Below are 27108 nucleotides of genomic sequence, written 5' to 3' on the forward strand. Positions count from 1 at the left end.
GGAGACGCCTTAAGGAAAATTTTGAATGTAGTATGACAATGGACATATATCATGATTCTTGTTAATATGTAAACTCCAATTTGCACTTGATATCAAACTAGAAATTTTGAAATTTCATTGTGAACGTTGAATGTTCAATGATGCTCATGTTTAAATATTTAAAGTTTAAATCATAAATATTTTAGTTTTCTTGTTAAAAGTTGAAAAATATACAAATTCATATATATTATAATTTATAATATATAATATTTATATATTAAATATATAAATTATAATATACCCCCGACAAACCCACGCACCTTGTTTTAAAAAATGATGTACCTGTCCCCGTACCTGAACCCACATTTCCTGGCAACATAGGTCCTTGACCATAGTCTAGGTATGGTGGAGTGAGGTCGTTTAGCATTTGGACCTTGATCACACACCAGGTAGGCTGGAATGAGGTCTTGGACCCTAATCACACACCAGGTAAGGTGGAGTGAGGTCCTTCACCATTTGGACCTTGATCACAGGCCAGGTAGGGTGGAGTGAGGTCTTGGACCTTGATCACACACCGGTGATGGTGGAGTGAGGTCCTTTAGTATTTGGACCCTGATCACACACTAGGTAGTGTGGAGTGAGGTTCTGGACCTTGATCACACACCAGGTAGGGTGGAGTGAGGTCCTTTCAACATCTATACTCGATCACCAACCAGGAAGGGTTGAGTGAGGTCTTCGTCGACAGTCCCCACCAAGAAGAGTGAGTGAGTGCTTGCTAGTTGAGGTTCTCAGCAGTTTGGCCTGGGAAGAGGCTATGGGGTTTGAGGACTGATCACTCTGGAGGTGTGAGTCCTGATATACTGATGACATTGCCATGGGTATGGTACCACCCTAGATATGGCCAATAACAGATGTTTATGGTAGATAATGATGCTGATAATAAGACGATGCTGATGTAGGTCAAGGGTGTTGACCTAGATGATGAATGAATTATACTTTTGCTTAGAGAGATCCTTCAACATCTAGACCTTGATCACACACCATCTAGGGTGGATTGAGGTCCTGGACCTTGATCACACACTAGGTAAAGTGGTGTGAGGTCCTGGACCCTAGTCACACACCAGGTAAGGTGGAGTGAGGTCCTTCAGCCATTGGACCTTGATCATAGGCTAGGTATGGTGGAGTGAGGTCCTCGACCCTGATCACACACCAGGTATGGTGGAGTGAGGTCCTTTAATATTTGGACCCTGACACACACCAAGTAGGGTGGTGTGAGGTTTTGGACCCTGATCACACACCGGGTAGGGTGGAGTGAGGTCCTTTCAGCATCTAGACCCAATCACGAACTAGGAAGGGTTGAGTGAGGTCTTGGCCGAGAGTGCTCACTAAGAAGGGTGAGTGAGTGCTTACTAATTGAGGTTCTCAGTAGTTTAGCCTAGGAAGAGGCCATGTGATTTGAGGACTGATCACTCTAGAGGAGTGAGTCTTGATATGCTGATGACATTTCCATGGGTATGGTACCACCTCGGATATGGCCACTAGTTGATGCTGATGGTAGACAATGACGCTGATAATAAGACGATGCTGATGTAGGTGAAAGGTGTTGACCTAGATGATGAATGAATTAAACCTTTCCTTAGAGAGATCATGTACACAAAGAACATCTGAATTGTCATTATGAATACCCCCCTAGCTAAGAGGGAGTCTTGAATTTTGTAGCTATGGTTTGTCTTCATAATATTCTTTTGTATTTGTACTAATGAAAAATGAATTATATATGTAAAAGAAAATTATATGAAGCATGTTCTTCATGTTGGCAAGAAAAAGGATTATTTTGTATTCAAAAGAAAATTATTATAAGGCTCATTAAAAAACAGGAAGATGCAATATTTTGAATTTGAATTTTTACCTCCAAAAGGACCAAGTCAACCCTCCTAAATTTAGGTCAGCTCTAGCAAGGGACACACCCCTTCGGCTTAAGGAAAAACTATATAAAGGGCTTGCCGCTTACTTGTTCCCCCAAGTAGCAAAGAACAACTCACATCTATGCATATGATCTGAGGCAGAGTGTCAGATGGTTTGAGGCAGCATATAACGTATCTCTGAGGCAACATATTGGTCTCTCTAATTGGCTCTCTGTGGCTCGCATATATATCTCTCTGTGGCTTGCATATATATCTCTCTGTGGCTCGCATATATCTTTGTGGCTGCCATATATATCTCTCTGTGGCTCCCATATATATCTCCTTGTGGCTTGCATTTGTGGTTTATGTCTAAGGAAAAGGGGGCCGAGACCTTGAGGCTAATTTCAGGGACAAGGGGGTTGAGACCTTGAGGCTAAATTTCAGAGACAAAGGACCAAGATCCTGAGGTTGATTCTTTGTGGAAAGAGGCTGACCTATGTGGCAAAATGCAAGTTCTGTAGCAGACTTAGAGGACATGTTGTAGAGATTCTCTGGACAAGTGGAGGGCTGACTTGGTTTTTGGAGGTTGGTCATCTTGTTGGCCAGTTGACTGTTGTATCTCTTGTTGCATTGATTCTCTAAGGAAAAGGTTGGCTAGATTTTTCCCCTTGGTGGGTTTTCCCAGGGTAATATCTTGTGTTGCTTGCTTTGGCTGCTTTCTTCATGGTCCTACTGTTATTGTTTTGTTGATGTCTTCTATATAATTTACTTAATGATGAGGTCATCTTTAAGAATGTGCAATAAAATCAATTATTTCATCAAAAGAATTATCATTATAGAAGACCATGTAAAAATCAACAAAAAATGGTTTCAATTTCTCTAAATCCATTTTTTTTTATCAATTGGATAAAAACTAAATTTGATACTATAATACTATAATGTTGTCTAATTTAGCTAATATGTGATATGAAAACCTACTGTTCTGCTTTTCTGAAGATAAAATTAGATTGTATTGAGTGCTTTGTTGCTTCAATGGAGGAAATTCTAACTTTGTACATGTCATGGTCTTAAATTTGTTGTGGTAGTTGATTTTAAAATTTCTCTGCAGGGTTTCTCCTCTCTTATCTTTGCTGAGGGTTCTTATTAAAAATGCTCGACATTGCAAGTTTGCAAGACTTTTGGAGCGCCACTGCCCAATTCAAGTCAAGCATCAAACTAAAGTTTTCGCTGTGCTGTCATCAAAGGTAAGGAATGTGTATGGCCGTCGAGATTATGAAATGATTTTAAGGTATACTTTTCTATCTTGAGATACCTTGGATGTAAACAAAACTTGGTAGATTATTTTGTTGCCATAAAATGGATGAAATATTAATTATAATCAGAAAATGGTAAGGGAAGATAGGGTGATCTTGTAATGTGTGAAATAAGGACGGATGCAGGCACAATTTTACGATCTTTGATTTTAGTTTGTAGTATATTTTGACTCTTGACCTTTCAATTCATGTGATTTTTGGTGCATATAACCTATCGCATAACTTTGTGAGTATCCAACATTTTCTTGTTTGGTTTAAGCCACCCATGTATACACACTTTCCTTAAGATTGATCATACACACCCACAAAGGTGCTAATGTGATTGCTGGGATTGACTTCCTAATTGCAATACCCCTTTATTAGTGGGATTGTTTGTCATAGAAGAACCACGTTTTACCAAAAACCCATATGCTATAAGAAGGTATCTTTGACTGTTTCAGCATTCTGAGTTGATTCCTTTAGAGCTACGAGAAGCCAATTATGCCTTGCATCTATAGCTTGCCCCCGTGCCTTATACATAATATTTGTGCCATGTACTAGCAACCATATTAATTCCCTTCTCCTAGCTTTCTCTGCTCGACCTTGATCCTACTGGTCAATCCTCTAGTCAACATGTGACCTATCCTTGAAGTTTATGCATCCTTATTCCTTGTTGTCATGCTCAGTAGGATACACTTCTAACACTATTATCCTCATGGAAGACACAAAACGCAAATAACTCATCATCTTCTTCAGTATCTTAACTCACAAAGCTGGGTTGATCTGTTCTGGCTGTTCTTGATGCTTCATCAATAAACGTTGTCCTAGTTTCTTTATTAATTACTGCATTCCATATTTCTTGATATCAGAAAATAGTCCTGACCTTGTTCCACTAGTGTGAATTTGATGTGAAAAGAGTGCCCAACCAAGATGCCATCTCTTAACATTACATATACAACCCTTGAAAAGATAAACAGGATACAAATCACTAAACATTCGCCAAAAAATTCGTCACATAGCCCATCTTATTGCATTACGACTACTTTTACTGAGGCTAGCCTATGCAGATCACATATTATTGTGTCCATTTTCTCATTTGCAGATATGAACACCAAATGCTTCTCACTGGATAAATATTTGCTTGTCATGAGTTCCAACAATGTACAAAGCTTAATTCTCTCAAAGATTGTAAAATCTTTTCTTTCTTGTGTCTTAAAATGACACTTTGCACTCATAATTTTGTCTCTAGACCCTTTTATCATCTGCTAGTCCCATTTATAAAGTTATATAATATAAAACATCTAGATGTTGTCAACCCTTTTTCTTTCATTGGGACAAACTCCAGACATTTGTTCATAAGGACAAACTCCAGACATCTATACGATAATGTTAACTTTTGAAACAACATTGGAAAGATGCATTCAACTTGTTGAAGCTCTTGTTTTCTTTGAACACCCGTCTTCACTGATGCCGTTGCTTCTATGCTAATTTTCCATTGATAAACAGCAAATGTGTTTTCATAAATTTTCACCTTAGCTTGATGCCACTAATAATGTGTTTGTCAGTGTTATTGTTGATTGTTTAAGCTGTGCACGGAAACTGTTCCCTAATTTTGCGTTCTGAAAGTCTGATGCATTTTGCTGATGATAAATTCATTGAAGCTCACAAAAGTTTCTCTCTAGGTGTTCGTTGTTTGCTTTTTTGGCTGTTGTTTCATAGTGTTTGGGCAGTTTAGTGCATGTGGTTCTCTTTCATGAACCAATCCTTTCTGCCAGGCCAAACAAACATTGCTGCTTCCTAACCAATGTACGTAGATAGTTGGATGTGGAAAAATTGATGTGTTAGGATGTTGATATTTTACGAATGAAAGGATTCCTAATGTTGATGTTTTCCTGATTTAAGATTTTCTTGCAATGTATGTTTAGTGCATTTGATTTCCATGAGAAAAGATTGTGAGAAGCTAGGTATGGTGGATAGAACTAACGCATGTTCCCTACTTGCATGGGTAGTTAGAAGAAAATCTATCTTTGTTCAATGTTGGCATCTTATTTACCTTATAAAGGGATGACTTGTTATTGGTCTCCTATTCCTCTAAGTGGTTCATTGCTTTCATTTAGTTTATTCAATTTTGTTTATTATAAAACCAATTTAGCCCAATTTCCCACTGTATAGCAACTGTTATGGTAAGAACTAGATTAAAAATAGTGAAAGAAACAATGAATATGCTAGCATGACTAACGTACAATAATGATGATGACCAGCACAATAACCTGAAATAAATAAGAGAATATATATGAATAATGCAAAAGACAACACTATCAAATAGTTGTATCATTAATCATTTCTATATATAATGGGTGGATTTTTTTTTCTATGAAAAAAATTATAACTTCAAGAAGGAAAAGTTACTTTCTATACATGCCACATTAGCAAGCAAAATATTTGGTGTTCATAATGTCCAATAAACTATCATATATATGAAAGACTCTTAATTTGTCCAACTATGCTATTCGACATAGGGCTTAGAATTTCTAAAATTAGGGGTTGTGTCCTTATACAAAAGCATATTGGTCTTAGTAACGTCTAATAATCTAGCATATGTGAAAGACTCTAAAGTTGTCCAACTATGGTATTTGACGTAAGGCTCACAAATTCTAAAATTAGGGGTTGTGTCCCTATACAAATGCATATTACCTTTTGAAGGACTAGACTCAACGTAACAAAATAGAACCAGATCATAAAGCATAAGTATATTGGTCAATCTCTAATATCCAATTCACCCATAGAAGTGGGGACAAGATTCCCTCAAATGGATGCAATGGTAGCTTGTAGAGATGCTTTAGAATTCATCGGTGGTAAATCTCCTTGCTTTATACTCATTCAATAGAATTGCGCTAGAAAAAAATTGTTTTCTTAGAGCATCAACATCATTGTCATGAACCCTCTTAACATGCTTGGCAGATATCTTTGTGTTGGAATTTCTAAGGCTAACAATTAGAAATCCTTCCTGTACTTTCTGATTTATTTCTTCCTACGTGATTTGTTAATTAACAAGTTATTTACCATGTAAATATTGAAAATAAATACAAGTACAGTCTCAACACATACAGATCATCAACTGAAGGAAAAACAAGCACACAAGTGACACCGTTATTTTTGGACTAATGTCCCCAGAAAAACCCAATGCGGGAAACCGGTGCTTCTATCTGAGGGTTTCATTATTAAGCAGTTTTAGAATACAATCTGGGTGCTAGAAATGGCTCATCCAACAGAGAATTCCCTCGACAGTAGTACCTCTCAGTCGGAGACAAATATCAGCCCCAATCTGCCCCATGAAATCTCCCAGCATCAACCTCTAGGGTCTGCGTCAGCCTCTCTGGCCCAGTGTCTACCCAACGTCAGCCTATTTGGCCCAACGTCAGCCTCTCTGGGCTCTGTGTCAGCCTCTGGAGCCTCTGCATCTCCCATGCTGGCCCTCCTCAGGGTCCACACAGCTCCTGGCTGCCTCTGTGTGGCCTCTGGCTGACTCTGTGTGGCCTCTAGCTGGCTCTGCATCAACCCTCTCCCGGCTCCTGCGCTGATGCTCTCGGTACTATCTCTGCCTCTCCGCTACTGCATTCACTGCCCTTCAGCTGCAACTCTGAGCACTCCTTAGATTTCCTCAGCAAGCCCTGCCCCAGAAAATCGAATTCTTGATCAACTCGGTTTGTTCTCCAAGTGACCCTCAAGCCTCCTCTTATACTTTTCTTGTTGACAATTCAAGGACCGAGCTTAAGTCCTTAATCAATGGCCAAGATTAGATCTGGCTTGATCCATGACTTTTGGATCATTCTAACTCAGTTTTATATTAATTCACATTAATATTTTATTTTCCCTAATTTTAGACTTAGGGACTTCATTAAAAATATTAATTATTTTAATATCTCTCAAATTGGTTAGATTTTGCGCAAACCATTTTCTGGGTATTGGAGGTCTCATGTGTTTTAGCCTCTCCACCAATTTTCGTGGCTAGAGTACATCCAATGCTACCCCAAATCAACACTTTGGGAATTAGCTAATAGCAAATTATGCTTTGTCCAACAATTGTCCAAGGGTTAAATTCTACAACTTAAATGTGTCATTTACCCACTCTACTATTGGTTTGGAGGCCTCGTAAATCTACATCTTAGCAATTCCCTTTGTTGAAAAGTGTAATTAGGGTTTGTTAAAATTGGCAACTAGGGCCAAATTCCACCTTGGGACAACTCATTTGATGGAGATGATGATTGCATTAGATTCCTCTTTTCGAGAGGACCAAGATTGATATAAAGATCATCTCATTCGGACAAGTAGAAGTATGATTTTGAATTTATGCCCACTCATGTACAATTTGTTCAGGTTGGCCTCATCATCATGTAGGCTCATAAAGCCCAATAGACATGACACCTCACCCTCATTGACTTGTATAAATACAAGTGTCCCTCCTCCTGATTTGGCCAGGTTGGCCTCATCATCACGTAGGCTCATAAAGCCCAATAGACATGACTCTTCACCCTCATCGACTTGTATAAATACAAGTGTCCCTCCTCCTCATTTGGCACATTCATCACTCACTCATTCTCTCTCCTTCTCTCATTGGTTCGTACAACATTGGGCAACTTCTCTCTCTCACACGTGTGGCAAGAAGGACGAGTTTTTCTGGGCTGAATTGCAGAACCGAAATTTCAGATAGCAGACCAAGTTTGACTAGCATTGACCAAGGGTTGTTGACCAATTTTGACTGTGATTTTTGGATGAATTTTTCTCTCTTTAGGCCACATTTATGGGCATAAAGTTCGAGGCAATCTAGGTAGTTTGAGCAATGTTGACTTCAGGGTTGACTGCTCTTTGGCCACAGAAAATTACAACAGGTTTTTTCTCTCCTTTGATAGAGTAGTGTAGACATTGTAGAAATAGAAAATAGTGGCTTTTGTGTTTTTTTAAAGGTAGGACAGAGTGCAAAATTTGAGCAAATTTTTGGTAAAATGGAGTGGATGGGTGATGGATGATTGATGAGCAAACCAGTGGAGGACCCTCTTTATATTTTCCAAGAGGCACTTATGGACTTTTGGGCTGTTCTCCTCATTGGATCCCTCTCCTGTAGGTTCAGAGGCTCCTCGTGCAGCATTACAGGATCTCCTAAAGAAATATAGGTCCTTCCTATAACATCACAGAGAGGAGGTGAAATTTGATTTTCTTGCTAATGGGATGGTGGAGAGAGATGGTCATATGAGTGGAGAGGATGGAGATGGGGTGTATGGATGGAAGGATGGATGATAGCTTGTAGGTTTTGGCTTGTAGCCATGAAATCTACCATTGTGTGCAATCTTGCAAAACAAGAGAAAGGTTAGCAAACATGGTATAAGTTTGTTCCTTGTGTTCTTTTCCTCTCTTTTTTTTAATGGGTGACAAACAAGCTGCCTTTGAGGTGCCTACCCTAGGTGCCTCAGGGGAGGTTTTCACCTAGGGATATTTATTATTTTTTCATTTTTTTTGCTCCTGGGCTTCCTTTGAGAGGTTTTCAACCTTGGAGTTGGCCTCAGATGCCTCATAGAGGTTTTCATCTAGGCCTTTTTATTTTTATTTTTTATTTTTTACAATTTTCTAGGAAAGCTTTGGACTGAAAGCTATGAAGCTCTCAATCACATTTAATTTTTTGTTGACTGAACTGATAAATTCCTCCTTGGATAGAGGTCTTCTATACAACTTCAACCTATAACCATTTACAAGTAAGGGAATGTCGTCCTCATCAATGTTTATGATCTGGACAGATCCATTTTCATGACGCTTTTCTACTAGGTATGGACCCAACCATCTTATCATTAGCTCCCCTTTGAAATCTTTGAACCTAGAATCATATAACAAGGCCCAATTCCCTTCTTGAAAAGTCTTTTCCTTGATATGCTTGTCATGCCAAACCTTCATTTGCAGTTGTATGACTTCAGTGTGTAGGAGAGCTTGCATTATGAACTCATTTAAGCCATTCAATTGGAGCAACCTTTCTTGCTGTGTTGTAGTGAAGTCTAAGTCCAACCGAGTTGCCATTCTCAAAGTGTTATAGTCAAACTCAATAGAAAGCAAAACCTTCTTTCCACAAACCAATTCATATGGAGTGAATCCAGTGGTGGTTTTCCGAGTGGTCTTGTAGGCCCAAGTGGCCTCTACTAGTCTCTCTACCCAATATTTCCTACAGTTGTTAACAACCTTGATGAGAATGCTCTCCAATTCTCTGTTTGTGACCTCTACTTGCCCATTTGCTTGAGGGTGATAGCAACTGGATGTCTTGTGCTTGATATGATGTTGCCTCATGAGATCTTCAATCAAATTTGATGTGAATTGTGCTTCTTGATCAGTGTCTTCCTCCTTTGGATACCCAAACTTGTAGAAGATGTTTTCTCCAAAAAACTCAACCACTTTCTGCTCAGTTGTTGCTTTGACTGCCTTTCTCTCATCCCACTTTTTCAAGTAACCAATGCACACAATGATGTACCTCTTCTGTTCTGATGGTGGACAAATTGGCCCAATGAAATCCATGCCCCACTTGTCAAATGACTCTAAGGTCACTTGAAGTTGTAGGGGCATTACATCCTTGGGTGTGGGTTTGCTCATCCTTTGGCACTGATCACACCTAGTGGTGTATCTCCTTGCATCTTGATGTAAAGTGGGCCAATAGTAACCAACCTATAAAACTTTAAAGGTTGTCCTTTTAGTAGCAAAATGACCTCCACAAGGTCCATCATGACATGCTGAGAGGATGTCAAAGACCTCCTCTTCTCTTACACATCTCCTCAAGATCTGATTTGGTCCCAATCTGAAAAGATTGCCCCCAATCCAAGTGAAAGGAGAGCTTTTCCTTACAATCTTGCTTTTCTCTCTGGATGATAGATTAGGAGGGAACCTCCTAGCAACCAAGTAGTTGGCTATGTTAGCAAACCAAGGAGAAAGCATCGAGATGGCAAAGAGGTGTTCATCTGGCAGTTGATCATCCACCATCTCCTCATTACCTGTAGGCAAGGTTAACCTGGACAGAAAAATGGCCTTTCCTTGGTTTTTCAATAATAGTCAAATCAAACTGTTGTAACAATAACAACCATCTAATTATATTAGCATTGACATTAGGCTTGTTCATCAAATATTTAATGGCTGCATGATCAGTATGAACAAAAGTTTGATACCCAGTGATATAGTGCCTGAATTTGTTTAAAGAATGTACTACAACTAAGAGTTATTTTTCAGTGACAATGTAATTCAACTCAGCTTTAGACAAATTCTTACTAATGAAATAGATAGCATAAGGCAACTTATCCTCTACTTGTCCTAAGGACCCCCCCACAACTTTATCTGATGCATCAATATGGATATTGAAAGACAATACCCAGTTAGGAACCCTAAGGATGGGTGTAGTGGTCAATTTCTTTCAACACTTCAGGGGCCTCTTGACAATTGCTGGTCCAACAAAAATCTGAATCTTTGGTCAATAATCCAAACAAAGGTGAAGCCACTTTACTAAATTCTTTGATGAATCTCCTATAATACCCAGCTAGTCCCAAGAAACTCCTGACATCTCTTTGCTTTTGAGGGGTAGGGACCCTTTTGATGATGGCAATTTTGTTTGGGTCAACGTGTATCTTTTCCTTGGATATGGATTATCCAAGGACAGTCCCCTCGTTCATCAAGAACTCACATTACTCAGGGCTTAGAGAGAGATTCATTTCAATACATTTCTTTAAGACCTTGCACAAATTGGAGAGAGCTTCATGGAAGTGAAATCCATAAGGAGTGAAATCATCCATGTATATTTCAACAAAGTCATGAACAAGTTCAACAAAAATACTCAAAACTGCCCTCTGGAAAGTAACAAAGGCATTGCACAAACTGAATGGAAGAAATCTATAAGCAAAGGTACCCCAAGGACATAGTTAAGTTCAACTTGGTCTAGTATAGAGTTAGGTTAGAGTTAGGTAAAGTGTGTTTCTTTACCGTTGTACATTTTGTAACTTAGAATCCGACGGTCACGATATGTAGTGATCCGACGGTTCACTCTCACCTCGGTATTACCGACACTTGAGCCGTGGCTTGACACCCGATTGGTCCATGAGTTCTATTTAAAGCGCATGGAGGGTCATTGTTCGGGTAATCCGTGCATGAGAGAAGCTTATGTAAATTTTCATTCTTTGATTAATAAATTGCCTGTAGTACCCACGTTGGGACAGGCCGTGGACTGTTTCCCTCCTTGCACTTTGAGGGTTTTAACCACGTCAAAAATACTGGTGTATTGATTTGAGATCTGGTTGTGAGCGGTGTCCTTTTGGTGTTCTTTCTGAGGAACTTACCCTGTAAATTCCTACGTGGTATCAGAGCTATTTGAGGGCCGCGTCCGTTGGTGATCCAAATCTGAAGCCGGTAGAACTGCATGCGGCTGTCGTTTCCTAGATCTGCTGTTTCTGACTACTTTCGGGCCGAGAGGACTGCTCTGTTGCGTTCGGAGCATCTGTTCCAGTGAGGAACCCCTTTCGTTTCACGCGAAAAGGTTTCTGGTAGCCCTAGCTGCGTCATTTTTCAGATTGGGAGGTATGCAGTGTTTTTTTTGCAGTTTACTGTTATTTTCTCTCTGCTTATTTCGGTTTCGGTTTATTTAGCCATTTTTTTTAACCGGATCTATACCTTTCATTTCTGCGTATGCTCTTTGCTCTGCGACTCTGTGCGATCTGGGCAAATCAGAAACAGAAAGGAAGGATTTTTCTCATGCGTATGCTCTTTTCCCTGCACCTTAGTGTGATCTCGGAAAATCAGAAACATTGAGAAAAATATTTAGTTTTTCGGCTAAAGCTAACTTTGAGATTTTTTTTAGAATTTCTAGTTTTTTGGTTAAAGCTAACTTCGAGCCGCAAGGTTCGTTTTTCTTTACATATTCGTGTTGGGTTTTGTGTTTTGTGTTTTGTAGGGAAAAAGAGCTTTCTCAAAGCAAGCACGCAAACCAAGGCCCCCCCCCTCTCTCTCTCTCTCTCAAATTTTTTGTATAGATCAATTGGTTCAAAGCTATTTTAAGAGAGTAGAGGTCTTGGGTTCAAGTCTCCATTTTGTGGGGGCGGATTTTTTCATTCCCGCACATTCGCGCACTTTGCCGGCAACTTCAACAATTTTTTTTTCAAAAAGCCATAACTTCTTCATCCGGAAGCCTTTTTCAGAGCCGTTTTTTTTACCCGCCTATTTTTTCGAGATCTATCCATTGAAACACTTACTTTCAGCATCTTCAGCTTCAGTTTTTTTTAAAATGGAAAGTCCATGCCAAGTCATTCTTGACAGCACTAACTACTTCCAATGGGTAGCCTACATGGAAGATTTACTTAGAAGTAAAGGTCTCTTCAGAATAGCCACCAGGGAAAATTTTAAGAACCCCCCCTAAATTTATAAATATAATAAATGGGCGAATCTCCATGGTATATAGGAAAAATGGAAGGCGATTTTATCAATAATATAATATGTATATATAATTTTTTGGCGAATCTCTCACCAGGCATGGCGAATATTTTACTCAATTATAAAATCTTGTAAGATCTTGGCGAGTCTTTCACTAAATAATAAAACTTTGTAAATTCCTAGTGAATCTTAGCATAGGCTACATGCTGGTTTAATTCCCCCATTTAAATAGGCTACATTCCAGGGGAATACCATGGGTCAATACCATGTGCCATTTTGGTGAATACCATGGGTCAATACCATGTTCCATTTTTATTTTTATTAGAATATTTTACTCAATTATAAAATCTTGTAAGATCTTGGAGAGTCTTTCACTAAATAATAAAACTTTGTAAAGTCCTAGTGAATCTTAGCATAGGCTACATGCTGGTTTAATTCCCCCATTTAAATAGGCTACATTCCAGATGAATACCATGGGTCAATACCATGTGCCATTTTGGTGAATACCATGGGTCAATACCATGTGCCATTTTTATTTTTATTAATTCTAATATTAGGGTTACTAATGGTTTTTTGCATGGTATTAATAACAATCTAGTCCATGGTATTTGTCCCATAGTATTTTGGCCATAGGTTTCACCTAAATATAACCCATTTTTTGAGTGTTCTTAAATATAAGGTGTCTTATGGAGTAAATATAAAAAAAAATGTTTTATTTGTTTACCATACCTCTCATTTATTTATATTTTTATTAATTTACCATACCTCTTTTACAAATATGGTATTTGGCCCATAGGATTCACTTAAATAAAACCTCTTCCTTGAGGCTTCATAAATAGAATGAGGGTTATGGACTAAATATAAAAAGAGGTTTTATTTATTTACGATACGTCTAGTTTATTTATATTTTTATTTATTTACCATACCTTTTGAGTAAGTATAAAAAGAAGTTTTATTTATTTACCATACCTCCACTTTACTTATATTTTTATTTGTTTACACCCTTACATGTATATAAGGTGACTTATGGAGTAAATATAAAAATGTTTTATTTATTTACCATATATTTTTATTAATTTACCATACCTCTTTTATAAATATGGTATTTGGTCCATAGGATTCACTTAAGTAAAACCTATTCTTGAAAATGGGCGAATGGATTCACTTAAATAAAACCTATTCTTGAAAATGAGCGAATGGAAGGTTGTAAGTCCTAATTTCAAGGGCTAAATTTACCTTTTTTACCCTCTCCCTTAGAATAAGGTGGGCTATTTGAGGTGATTTGTAAAAATGTACTATGATACAAAATATTTGCCCACTAAAAATTTAAAACCCCTTAATTTCGCCAAAGGGCGAACATTCGCCCCTAAAATTATCCTTGATAGCCACAGACCAAGAGAAGAAACCAAAAGATGAAGACAAGGTTGCAAAATGGGAAAATAGACAAGATCAAGCACGTGGTTTGATAGGGATGTCTATTTCTCCTGATCTTAGATTCCACATTGCAGATCTTGAGACTCCTCATGAAGCATTAGAAAAACTCGCTAAAGTTTTTGGGATTAAAAATGAAATTAGAGCCCATCAACTTGAAAATGAGCTGCTTACTTTGGATCCTAATAAATTTTCTTGCATTGAAGATTTCTTGTCCAAATTCAAGACCCTTAGATATCTCTTGGAAGGTGTTAAAGTTAAGAAAGAAGATGGTAACCTTATTTATTCCATCCTTACTAAGTTGGGACCAGCCTACTCTGTATTTGTTTCCACTTTCCATTCTACAAGGGAAGCTTTTATTTGTCAAGGAAAAGACTACAAGGCCCCTTCCTTTGACTCCTTTTGTGATTCCTTAATAAGAGAACAAGAAAAACTCTTACACCTTGGTCTTCTTAATCTTGGAAACTCTTCCACGAAAGCGTTAGCCGCCCAGCAGCAACCAAATTCAAAGAATCCTAAGAAGTCATATCCTCAAAAGAATGGTCCTAAACCATCTCAGCCTCAAAATGAAAGATCATTTCAGCAAAATGATAAGACCAATAAAAACAAATGGAAGAAAACTGATAGACATTGTAACTTTTGTAATCGAGATGGCCACTTAGAATCTAAATGCTTTAAGAAGATGGAAGCCTTGGAAGCCGCAATGAAGAAACATAACATCCATGTGGAGCCTACTTCAACTTCAACTTCCGGAATGGCACTTTCTGCATGTCATTGTCAATCATCTCAGTCTGGTTATGCATTAAATGTATCTTCTTCTTCTTCTCATTCTCATGAGTGGCTCATTGATTCTGGAGCCTCTTGTCACATGGCCAAAAACCAAGCCATGTTTTCTTCTTTAAATGATTGTAACACCAAAAATATATATATTGGTGATGATAGATCTCTTAATGTTGTAGGGACTGGAACTGTTCATCTAGACAATGGTCAGTTTAATGATGTATTATGTGTTCCAACCTTATCCTGCAACCTTCTATCTGTCTATCAGATAACTCATTCAGGTGAAGGTAAAATTGTTGAATTTTCACCTCATGATGTTGTAATCAAGGATCTAAAAGATCCTAAACAGATTCTAGCTACTGGTCTTGCTGATGATTCCAAAAGGTTGTATAAGTTTCACAACTTTGGGTCATCAAATCTTCCCTCAGTATTTATTGCTCATAATGATGAAGTGAGCAAACTTTGGCATGAGCGATTTGGTCACTTAAACTATCGCTCCATTCAGCATCTATGTAAAGAAAATATGGTGACAGGTCTTCCTATGGTATCTTGCAGAGATGGTGTTTGTTCCGGATGTGTACTCGGAAAACATCATCGGGACAGTTTTGACAAACGTGCCTCTTGGCACGCCTCAGCCCCTTTACAGCTTGTGCACAGTGATTTATGTGGTCCTCTTCCTGTTGCTTCATTCTCTGGCTGCAAGTACTTCTTAACTTTCATTGATGATTTCTTCAGACACACTTGGGTATACTTCTTAAAACTCAAGAGCGAAGTATTTAACACCTTTTTGGCCTTCAAAGCCTTTGCTGAAAAACAATCTGGACATCAAATTCTTAAGCTAAGAACTGATAATGGTGGAGAATATGTTAAAAACACATTCATCAACTTTTGCATCGAAAATGGAATTCAAATGCAACATACTGTTCCATACACTCCACAACAAAATGGTGTAGCTGAAAGGAAAAATCGCACCTTAAAGGAAATGGCTAATTGTATGCTGCAATCTAAAGGACTCAGTCTTAGTTTTTGCGCTGAAGCAATTAATTGTGCAAATTATATAATCAATCGCACTCCTACTAAGGTTCTAGAGAATATCACTCCAGAAGAAGCTTGGAGTTCCATTAAACCAGATGTAAGTCACTTTCGTGTGTTTGGAAGTGAAGCATGGGCCCATATTCCAGATGAAAAGCATAAAGCTTTAGAACCTAAGAGTGAGAAATGTACTTTTGTTGGATATTCTGAAGATGTAAAAGGTTATAGACTTATTCCATTTAAGTCCAAAAATGTTATCATTAGAAGAGATGTAAAGTTTGATGAAAATAAATCGGCCTGCGAGCCTAGTCCGGCGGATGTGCCACCTCTTCCTATCTCTTCTACTTTTGCAAACATTTCTTCTTCAGATGATGAAAGCGAGGATGATAATCCTCCCCCACCTTCTCAGGATCCTCAACTTCCACGATGGGTCCGTGCTACTCGGGATGCAGCAGGTGATCCTACAGATCAACGACGCACACGTTCTCAGTTTGAAAGAGCCTCTTATTTACTGGCTCAAGCTTCAGTAAATCATGATCCTGATACTTTTGCAGAGGCTTCAGGCCATCCACATTGGGAAGCAGCTATGAATGAAGAATATCATTCATTGATGACAAATGATACATGGGATCTTGTTCCTCTACCAAAGGGACGCAAACTTGTTAGATGTAAATGGGTTTACAGAACCAAGTATGGACCAGATGGGAAAGTTGATAAACATAAAGCTCGTCTCGTTGCTAAGGGTTTTTCACAGGTTGAAGGCATTGACTACACTAAAACCTTCTCCCTTGTTGCCAAAATGAACTCTATCCGCCTTGTTCTTTCCCTTGCTGCCTCTTTAAAATGGGAAGTCCATCAGATGGATGTTAAATCTGCCTTCTTGCATGGGGACTTGCAGGAAGAAATCTATATGGAACAACCCATTGGCTTCATACAAACAGACTCCAGCCTTGTTTGTCGATTTAAGAAATCTCTTTATGGCCTCAAGCAAGCTCCTCGGGCTTGGCATGCCAAAATGGATAGCTTTCTTTTAGAATCTGGCTTTTCTAGGTGTCATTCTGACAATACTGTCTACACCAAGAAAGTGGGCAACTCTCTTATCATCCTTGTTCTTTATGTTGATGATCTTATTCTTACTGGTAGTGATCCCAACCTTATAAACCATGTGAAGTCCAGCCTTAAAAAGAAATTTGAAATGACAGACTTAGGACACTTACACTATTTTCTCGGTCTTCAAGTCTTGCAATCCCAGGAGGGTATTTTCCTTTCCCAGTCCAAGTATGCTTGTGATATTCTTCGTCATTTTCACATGGAAGACTGTAAGCCAGCCCCTTCTCCCTTTCAGTCTGGAGTCAAACTTTCAGTCTCTTGTACTTCTCCTGAAGTTGATGCTACCCTATACCGTCAACTTGTCGGAAAACTCTTGTGTTTAACCCATACTCGTCCTGATCTTTCCTTTGCTGTTGGCCTTGTTGCTCGTTTTATGCAAAACCCCCGTGAAAGTCATTGGAAAGCAGCTAAAAGAATACTTCGTTATGTTCGAGGTACAATACAGTTTGGGATTCATTACAGTGCCAAAACAGCTCCTCTGTTAGTTGGTTTCACTGATTCTGATTGGGCTGGTGACCTTGATGATCGGAAGTCTACTGCCGGTTATGTCTTCACTCTTGGTTCAGGACCTATTACATGGGCTTGTAAGAAACAGGCTGCCATTTCTCTTTCGTCAGCAGAAGCAGAGTATCGTGGTGCCATGGAAGCTAGTAAGGAAGCCTTGTGGCTTCGTCAGATCCTATCAGAGTTTGGCTTTGAGCAGCAGCATCCAACCACACTTTGGTGTGATAATCAAAGTGCCATTCAGCTATGCAAAGATCCAGTCCAGCATCAGCGCAGCAAACACATTGAACTACACATGCACTTCATCAGAAAGCTCATTCATGACCATGTTCTTGAAGTGCAATATTGTCCAACAGATGATCAGGTTGCAGACATCTTCACAAAGGCTCTCACAGAGGCGAAGTTCACTAAACTTCGATATATGCTTGGAGTTCAGGAAGTTGTCACTAAGGGGGGATAGGCTTTAGTGCCTCCTTCCTTCTCCTATTGTGTCATATTTGTAAATCCTTCAATCCTATCCCAAGTTGTTCTTAAGGGGGGATGTTAGGATATTCCGACACATAGGATATAGTTAAGTTCAACTTGGTCTAGTATAGAGTTAGGTTAGAGTTAGGTAAAGTGTGTTTCTTTACCGTTGTACATTTTGTAACTTACAATCCGACGGTCACGATATGTAGTGATCCGACGGTTCACTCTCACCTCGGTATTACCGACACTTGATCCGTGGCTTGACACCCGATTGGTACATGAGTTCTATTTAAAGCGCATGGAGGGTCATTGTTCGGGTAATCTGTGCATGAGAGAAGCTTATGTAAATTTTCATTCTTTGATTAATAAATTGCTTGTAGTACCCACGTTGGGACAGGCCGTGGACTGTTTCCCTCCTTGCACTTTGAGGGTTTTAACCACGTCAAAAATACTGGTGTATTGATTTGAGATTTGGTTGTGAGCGGTGTCCTTTTGGTGTTCTTTCTGAGGAACTTACCCTGTAAATTACTACATGAATGTGGTCTTATCTTGGTCTTTAGGGCTGATCTAGATTTGGTTGTATCCACTAAATCCATCCAAGAAGAAGAAGAATTTCTTCTTTGCATGGCCATCTAGGACTTGGTCAATGATGGGTAAAGGAAAATGGTCCTTCTTTGTAGCCTTGTTAAGTTCCCGATAATTAACACAGATTCTCCACTTCCCATGCTTCTTGGGAACTAAAACAAGAGGTGACACTTGTTGACCACTAGGATGGCACCTGATGATTATATGAAAGACTCTGTGCCCAAGGATGATTCGGAGGACACTTGTACCATCAGATATCATCGGTTAACAAAGTTTTTTAACTCTACTTCTATCATTTCATCATCTCTTTTGTATCCAGATTCCACACCCTGCAAGGAATTGTACTAAGTGATACTAGTAATGATGAGTTTTGAGTCTGTAGCAAGCTTAGGATATTGGGACTCGATCAACAAACGAGTACACAATTTTTTTTTTCTTTTTCTTATCCGGTTAATTATCCCTTCTTTTTCAGAGGCGGATAATTTTTTAGGTTTTTACACTCACTTTTTACCCCAATGCCGAGGTGACGGTTTGAAAGTTGAGCCCCTAACAAATCTTAGCATCTAGAGGCTATGTATGTTACCATACTAGATCACATAAAAAATTTCGTGGAATTTGGTTAGGTCTAGGTAGTTATTTTTTAATTTTTTAGATTTCTCGCATGTTAAAAATTGTAGATGAAATTGTATTTGTAATGTAATAAGTGATGTCTAGAGACGTTGTATGAGGTATGAGTAATACAAATTACACCTCTCATCTTCAAATTTTTACTATGACACACTTTGAGGGGTTAATCATGTGTTTTGGACCTCCAAAACCCACATTTCCTAAGTTTAGTGGAAATTGTGGCATTTAATTAGGGTAGAATTAAATAAAATAGAGAGAAATAAATTATTCCATGTGATAGAATGACATGGAAATGCCTTGGAAATTATCCTAAGTCAAAGAGTTGAGTCAACGAACATGTGGAAGATGACTGAACACACTGCATCATAAATATACCTTTATTTCATAAAATCGAATTTGCCAGAGATAAAACAGCAATTGCACATGTGGAAAATCGAATTTATTAGAGGAACCCATGTATTGAAGGAATATTTAGACTGAGGATTTTGTGGGGCCTTCTTTGATTGTTAGCTCGAGTTGCTTCTACACTTAGCACTTCACATGGAGGATTACGAGTTTCAATTGAGGAAATCGCAGTTCCTAGGGATCTGCACAGAGCATCTTTGAGATCATCATATGAAGTGGCGACACTTGGTTCAAGTTTGATTTGGTTTGACTGGAGTTATCTCATTGGTTTGGTTCACTCATGGATATGTTTACCATGCCATATATGGAATTCGATTTCCCTTGAGGTGCACATATGGAATCCGATTTTGCTCTGGTGTTTATATCTTTTCCACATCAAACTTGACTTATCTTTCCTTGGGATTTGCTGCAAGTTCAGTTCTCACATGCATTCTTCCTTGGGATTTCCTCCCAACTCCCTATATAATGAGGCTATGTGCTCTCATATTGTATGATGTAATTCAAGCTATTGTGCTTGAGGAGACTTTGCAAGATTGCATTCACTACTTGCAATATAATAGAATAGTCTTTGGGGTAACGCGTAATGGTGTTCTTCTCCTTGCATATGCGGTAAATTCTTGACTTCTTGTTATGCTTCTATTTATTTCCTCATGTTATTGTTTCTTTCATGCTTGTTTCAAGTTATCTTAGTATGCAACTATCTCATATTAGCATAAGAATTAATTATTTTCTTTAGGAAAATAAATCTTCTAATGGATAATAGATGTATCTCTAGGTATTCTTTCCACTGCACTTATTTAATTTCATGTCGATTTAATGATTTGTGGTGAATTTTTGTAGATGAATCATTATTTGGTCAAGCTTTTCAAGCTTGAGGGGAAATTCTCGGAAGAATCAAACCATTCTTGAAAAATATTCAAAGAGAACCTGCATATGTTGAACTCCAAAGTCTCATCTATATCTTATTTGTGTCTTGCAGGGATTCTTTCAAGTTTCTTAAAGCTTTTATTTCTTGCATCAAAATATCAAACTTGGAAAAAATTTGTTTTTTACGTATTGTATTTTATTTGTCAATATCTGTTTATTTCAAAGAACTAAGTTATGGTTAGTCAAAGAGGAGAGTTTGCTCATACTCTTTGGCCTAGCCTCTTATATATTATTTTTGTAACAAATTTTGTAGTTTTCCTAAGATAATATTTGTTGTGTTGTAGTCATTTTCAACTTGTTCTCTTGCAGCTACTTGCAGGATTCATCATTAGAAAACTACTTACAAGTTTGCATGCAGAACCTTGGGGCTCTGATTTAGTGATTGCTTCCACCTTTAGACCGAATTCATCTTGGATAAGGTTGTGTTATTCGAGGGAGATCGAGTTAATTTTGGCCATCTCTTTCTCACTCTTGGCCGTGGCCATAGAAGAGGCTTATCTTCTCTTCTTCTTCTTAAAAAAATCTGCATTTTGTTGAGCCTTTGTGGGCCTCAAATTGCAGAATTTTTCAGCGAGGAAAGGTCTATGGTTTGATGTCAATTTGTGAAGACTTTCTTTGGATTTTGGAGAAGTCTTCATTGTCTTTTCCTTTTTGTAACAATTAATAAAATTTCTGATTTTGGGAGCGTGGGTTTTACCCATTGGTATCTCTATCTCTTGACCTTTTGGAGAGGTTTGGTGGTTTGACTTTGTTGGTTTATTTCATTTTGCATACATATCATCTAATTGAGAAATTAACACAACATGCATCACACTCATTTTGCATGTACTTTAATTTAATTTACTACACGTTTTAAATCCATAACCAGTTCAGATTTTTTGCATGCAAGCACCTTTTACTTGATCTTATTTGGCTTGAACATAGTTCCAAGTTTATTTATGCTTCAACATAAACACATTTTACATGCATCAAGTATTTGGACAAATTTTCTCCATAAAGTAACATTTTATTTCATGTCAAGCAAGTACATTTCTAGTTGAAGTTAATTTTCATTGTTTGGTTAATTTATTTACATGCCCCAAGCATCAATAGAACTTACCTCCAACTTAAGTTAGTTGAATAGAATTTTAAGGATCCTCTACCTCTATTGACTCCTCATTGTGAGATCCAAATATTTGGGCGAGGATGAGGTCTGAGGAATAGAGTTTGATTGTATTGCCTTAGCACTAATTAATAAAATAAACTAGGAGCAACATTCCATCACATTTGTTTTGTTTGCAAAGTTCTTAAATTTCTTGCTATCTCGATGGTTTAAAGTCTCACATGCATATCTTCTTTCAAAAGGCACTTTGGATGCAAGCATTGTAATCTCTTTTAATTTTGCAACAAGTTTAAATTTCCTGTACTTGGAAATTGGCTTAACTTTTGGTTTAATTGCATATTGTCATGAATGGTTGATTTCACTTTCAAGTACTATTATTTTGGGTTGCAAACCTAAGTCATCTTGGTCTAACATTTGAGTTTTTGTCATCTCATTCTCACAAGTAGATTTCTAATTCTATCCTTTTGAGCAAGATAGTTTCCATTCTTTGATTTTTAGACTTATTCATCTTAAAAGCATTTATAATATCTTGTGCTAACAATTTATTGTTTCACTTTTCAGGATTACTTTGGCTTTCCATTTAAAAGCATTTCACTTCATTTTAAGCAAATACAATTTCATTTCTTAAAGAGCAATAGTTTGAAGGCACTGGTTGTTTATGTATTTCATGCTCATCTTATATATTGATGGTTATTGCTCATATCGGTTTTTGCTTATAAATCTTAACGAAATAATCTATTTAACTCTAACAATTCTCCTAGAAACTGACATCTTTTAACTTAACTTTTCATTACAAACCACCCCCCTTAGCTAATTAGGAGATAGCTCAAACAAAGAGAGTCGGGATTAGTTTGACAACCCCTTCTCTGAGTTCCCTGCCACCAACCACACCTTGTGGGGTTGAAGACTTTTCTCACTAAATTGTAGGTAGGTGTAGGCAGCAGGGGTCAACAAAACCCACTCACTATCTGAAATGGTGTGTATGAACCCTGCATCTAGTCGCTTTTGCTGTTCTTCTTTCACAATGTCCTTAAGAATTGGGTTCATCCTCCATTGGGGTTGGTGCACAGGTGTGCATCCCTCCTTGATGTAAATATGATGGGTACAAACTAAGGGATGCACACCTTTCATTTCCTTATAATCCCAGGAAAAAGCATCCAGGTGTTGCCTCAGCACATTGCACAACTGTTCTTCCTGTTTTTCCGAGAGAGAAGGGTTGATCTTTAAGGTTCTGGATGGGCCAAACTCTACAATCTTGACATGTTCTGGACTTGAGTCAATAGGGCATAAGTCAGTCCAAGGACTACTCCCAGATTCTTTCATCAACTCATCAATTGGTATGGGAGTGGGAGGTTGGTTCTGAAGGATATGGTCAATGAGGTCATCTTCATCAGGTTGCCCCCCTCCTATAATAGTATCTAGAGTGCAGATTGGGTAGGGGGTGGTGTGATACAGTTCATCCTCTTCCTCTTCTTCTAACCACAAGGGTAAGTCATGCTCAATAGAAGGCTGAGCGGAGGATACAATACCGGTTGCTTTGATAAATGACCATTCTTAATGGTCATGTTTCGAGCCCTACAACTAATGTAAGCATCAACAGTGGCCAATCACAATCCTCCTAAGATGAGAGGGTAGCCATTAAACTTGGTTTTGGGTCGGAGAACGAGGAAATTAGTAGGATATTCCCAAGAGTCAATGGACACCATAACATTTTCAACAACTCCCTCAGGAGCTACTGTGGATATGTCTGCAAGTTGCAACATTGTGGTGGTCTTTCTCAAAGCCCCTTGGAGATTTAGCTTTAGCATGGTTTCCTTAGTCATCACATTGATTGCAGCCCCAAGATCAATCAGGGTATTAGGGACTATATGGTCATCAATGTGCACATCTACTACTGGGCTTCCAGGGGGTAGATATTTCGGGAAGATCACCCTCCCGAGCATCAAATCAGATAGTTTCCTAACAACATATATGGTGGGGGTGTCTCCTTTTCTTCTCGCAGGCTTTTTGAAACATTTCTCCTTGATAAACTTATTATAGATGGGAACATCTTTAATGGCTTGGAGAAGGGGTATCTTAACACACAAATTCTTCAATTCTCCCAGAAGTTCAACCTCTTCTAGGGTGTGCTGGCTAGGGTGGATCAACCTCTCAGGAAAAGGAGGTGGATTGACTTGAGGAACACTCTCTTCCTTCTCTTCTTCAAGCTCTTCAGGTGGAGAAGGTGGGTGGTTATCTGGAAGCACTCTCCCAGACCGAAGGTTGATCTCCTGGATTTCCACAGCATAAGCAGGATAGGATGTCTCTCCACTGTAGACTTGCTGTGCTTGCTTGTTGTTCGGGTTCAAATTGGGTTGAGCAGGCATTTGAGGTTGCTTAGGTGGAGTAGGATGAGTGAGCTGTGGTTAAGGTTGGGGTGGAGACAATAAAGTAAGAGGCTAGTTGACTTGAGGCGACCACCCTTGTCATGGGTTGCCCCATTGAGAAGATTAGGGTGGATATGGCTGAAAAGGATGGTTGACAGGTTGAGGAGGATATGGAGGAGCATAAGGCTAAGGAGGTGTGGACCAGGATGGATGAGTGGAAGAGTACCAAGGTTGCAAAGGTGCATTCTGATTTGGATTATAATAAGAGTAATGTGCACCTTGCATGCCTTATTGATATGGCCGAGGTCCTTGAGGTCTTCTTTGATTAATGAAGCAAAGTTGCTCTGACCCACCTTCTACCCCTTGGTATACAACTTTTAGTCCTGGAAAAGAAGGGCATTTGTCTATTGCATGATTTTCTTCACAGACTAGGCATACTTCTATGACATTCAATGGGCATTCATTCCTAGGATGTATTTTGGTGCATCTAGGGCATAAAATAGCTAGTGCCCTTTCTGCTTCCTCCTGCTTTCTTTTGATTTGCATGGTATCCATTTGCAATGCAAAGGTATGCATCATTTCACTCTTGAAATCCTCCAACATGTTCCCTATCTCATTCTTGATGGATGTTGTGGAGGGAGAGGAACTGACCAAGCCTTGACTAGCCCTACCCTTCTTCTTGGTAGCCCTAGAGTGATTCTTGAATACAGTTTTGATGTCATCATAGGATAATTGATAGATATCTCCTCCAGATAGCATGTTGAGGGTTTCCAACATATCCTCCCTGATCCCTCGAAGAAGAACTAGCTTGAGTGATTCGGGATTAGGGTACAGTTTGCCCTCCTATAACTGAGTTGAAACGTCTCATCATAGTCTTCTAGGGATTCATTCGGTCCAAGAGTCATCCTAAAGATTTCTTGTTTGGTTTCTTTGGACCTATAGTAGTCCTTGTCCTTGCTATTGAAGGCTTGTTGCATTTGGGCCCAGGTAGTGATGTTACACCCAAGCAGACCCATAAACCAGTTCAGTGATGCATCTTTAATGGTAGAAGAGAATAACTTCAGCTTTTGCTCATCAAAAGCATAGTCATAGGTCCTACAAACAACAACAAATTCAAACATGAAGGTGTCAGGATCCTTAGAGGTTAAGCCATGGAAGTGTGGAAGGGCAGTAGGGCTTATATTCTTCATTATAGCCTCTCCATTGGTCTCTTTGATAGGGAAAACCTCATTGTCCCTGTTTCAGTGATAGTTTGGGTAGGTGAAGTGGGTTCTTCTTCTTCCCCAATAGGTTCTTCAAAAATTTCAAGTTTCTCACCTAGAGGGTCTTCTAACTCCCCTGCAGTCAGAGAGGGAAGCTCACAGTCACCGAAGAAGAGTGAAGGTTCACTATTTGAGGGTGTGGGGGTTTTTGGTAAGAATTTCCCTTGATTATCCCTACTCCTACAAGGCATGAAAAAATAATTTTTTTAATTTTTTCATTATGCAAAATAGAAAACAATGCTGACGCAGAAACAAATCTACTTAGACACTTCCCTGACAACGACGCCAAAAAGTGGTGAGCCCTAGTATTGCACCAAGAGTGTTGCAACTCCCAAGGGCTTCTCATCTCAAATTATCAACCCGAGGTTCGTACAAACTTAGAGGTGACAGTGCTATATGCACAACATATTAGATTCCACTCATGTCACCCTTAGTCATGACATTAGATCAAAAGTGCTCAGAGATCATTCTTCCAACTAAATTAAAATGAAAGCTTGCTGATCAAGGTACAATTGAAAACTAATTCTACATATGAAAGTGGAAATGCCATTTACTCAACTTGTAAATACTTAATTAATCAATTCATGAAAGGACAAGGGCTAATCTTCTTGCAAAAAGAAAGTTATTTTATTTTGCAAAATCCATCAAAATACCAAACCTACTTGCAGAAAGGGAGCTATTTTATCTTGCATAATTCATCAAACCACCAATCGTAATTACATGTATCATCTACCTAGTTCACACTTGCTTGAAAATCAATAGCCTACTTGCATCATGCTTGGGATAAAAATACTAATTCTACTATGTTTTGCAGTGAAGAAAAGGAATGGTTGGAGTGGCCTAAGAGCTTCCCCTGATCATCAAATCACAACTAGGGGTCATTATTCAACTTAATTGAACTAAAGTTGAAGTGGGGATCAAAACTGATGAAGGAAAGTGGTGCTACAGGGTTTCTATAGGTGGCTGTTACAGGAGGTCCTGTATTGCTACAAGAACGCTTGTAATGCTACAAGAGGGGTTTTGAGTGGCTTTTGAGGGTGAAAATGATGTCTTTAGGGTATGGAGAGGTGGATGGAGGTTGAAGCAAATGAAGGGAGGTTGAGTTTAGCCCCCTAGCCAAGCTCAGGACCTCTTAGAGGCATGTCTTGCACTAGGATGTATACTCACGTGTCCTAAAGTCACTAGGCAAAATGACTTATAGAAACAGAGTTTTGGGACAAAGTTGAAGGTGGAAAGAGAAGATGAAGGAGCTCAAGATGGAAGCGGTGAAGGTGCCCTTCGCTGCAAATCAACATAGCCCTGCAATCAATTGCATGCATACATCCATTGATCATTAACAAAATGAGATAACCTATGATGGAAAAGATGAGATGAATTTAAATAACATCTATTTTATGCCATACCACTAATCTAATCACTAAACTAACATCTAAGCTACATAAAGTAAATGTAAAGCAGAACAACTAACATTCATTTATTTCCAAGAAATCATAAACACAATATTTTTGGATTGAGGTTGTGAATCCTTCCACTAATTCTCCCCAAAGAGAGTTGAGGAAGAGGCTGTTGAAGAAAAGTGTAACTAGGTTCGATATTTGTCAATATAATTTTGATCTTTGTACTTGTCAAGAAAAATAAATATTATTTTTATAAATTATATGGATGAGTTTCTTGCTCATTCCATAGATCTAGGAAAGTGAAAGAGTCAAAATTATGTTGAAGAGATCTTCTTGAGCATTTATATAATGTACATGGGTCAACCTAATGTCAAGTAGCCCTCCAAGACAAGCACCATCCTTCAAAGAAGAAGACTGCAAGCAAAACAATGAAGAGAACATCATGTCGGCCTCAAAATATGTATATTAATGTAATGTCGGCTCATATAAAAGACACAAC

General features: G+C 38.6%; 1 protein-coding gene across 5 annotated transcripts in view; it reads left to right on the plus strand.

Annotated features, from left to right (window-relative positions):
- The window catches only part of TERT (telomerase reverse transcriptase), a 422846-nt gene that overhangs the window by 212279 nt on the left and 183459 nt on the right, over positions 1-27108 (plus strand). For all 5 annotated transcript variants that reach the window (XM_089437131.1, XM_089437132.1, XM_089437134.1 and 2 more), the window contains one exon: positions 2992-3127. In XM_089437131.1, the coding sequence (XP_089293257.1) occupies positions 2992-3127 (136 nt within the window). The remainder of the gene's footprint in view (positions 1-2991; positions 3128-27108) is intronic.

This window comes from Pinus tabuliformis, chromosome 5_2, assembly GCF_031772625.1.
Source record: "Pinus tabuliformis cultivar Carrire ecotype Pingquan chromosome 5_2, CPIR1, whole genome shotgun sequence".
In the NCBI taxonomy this organism is placed as follows: domain Eukaryota; kingdom Viridiplantae; phylum Streptophyta; class Pinopsida; order Pinales; family Pinaceae; genus Pinus; species Pinus tabuliformis.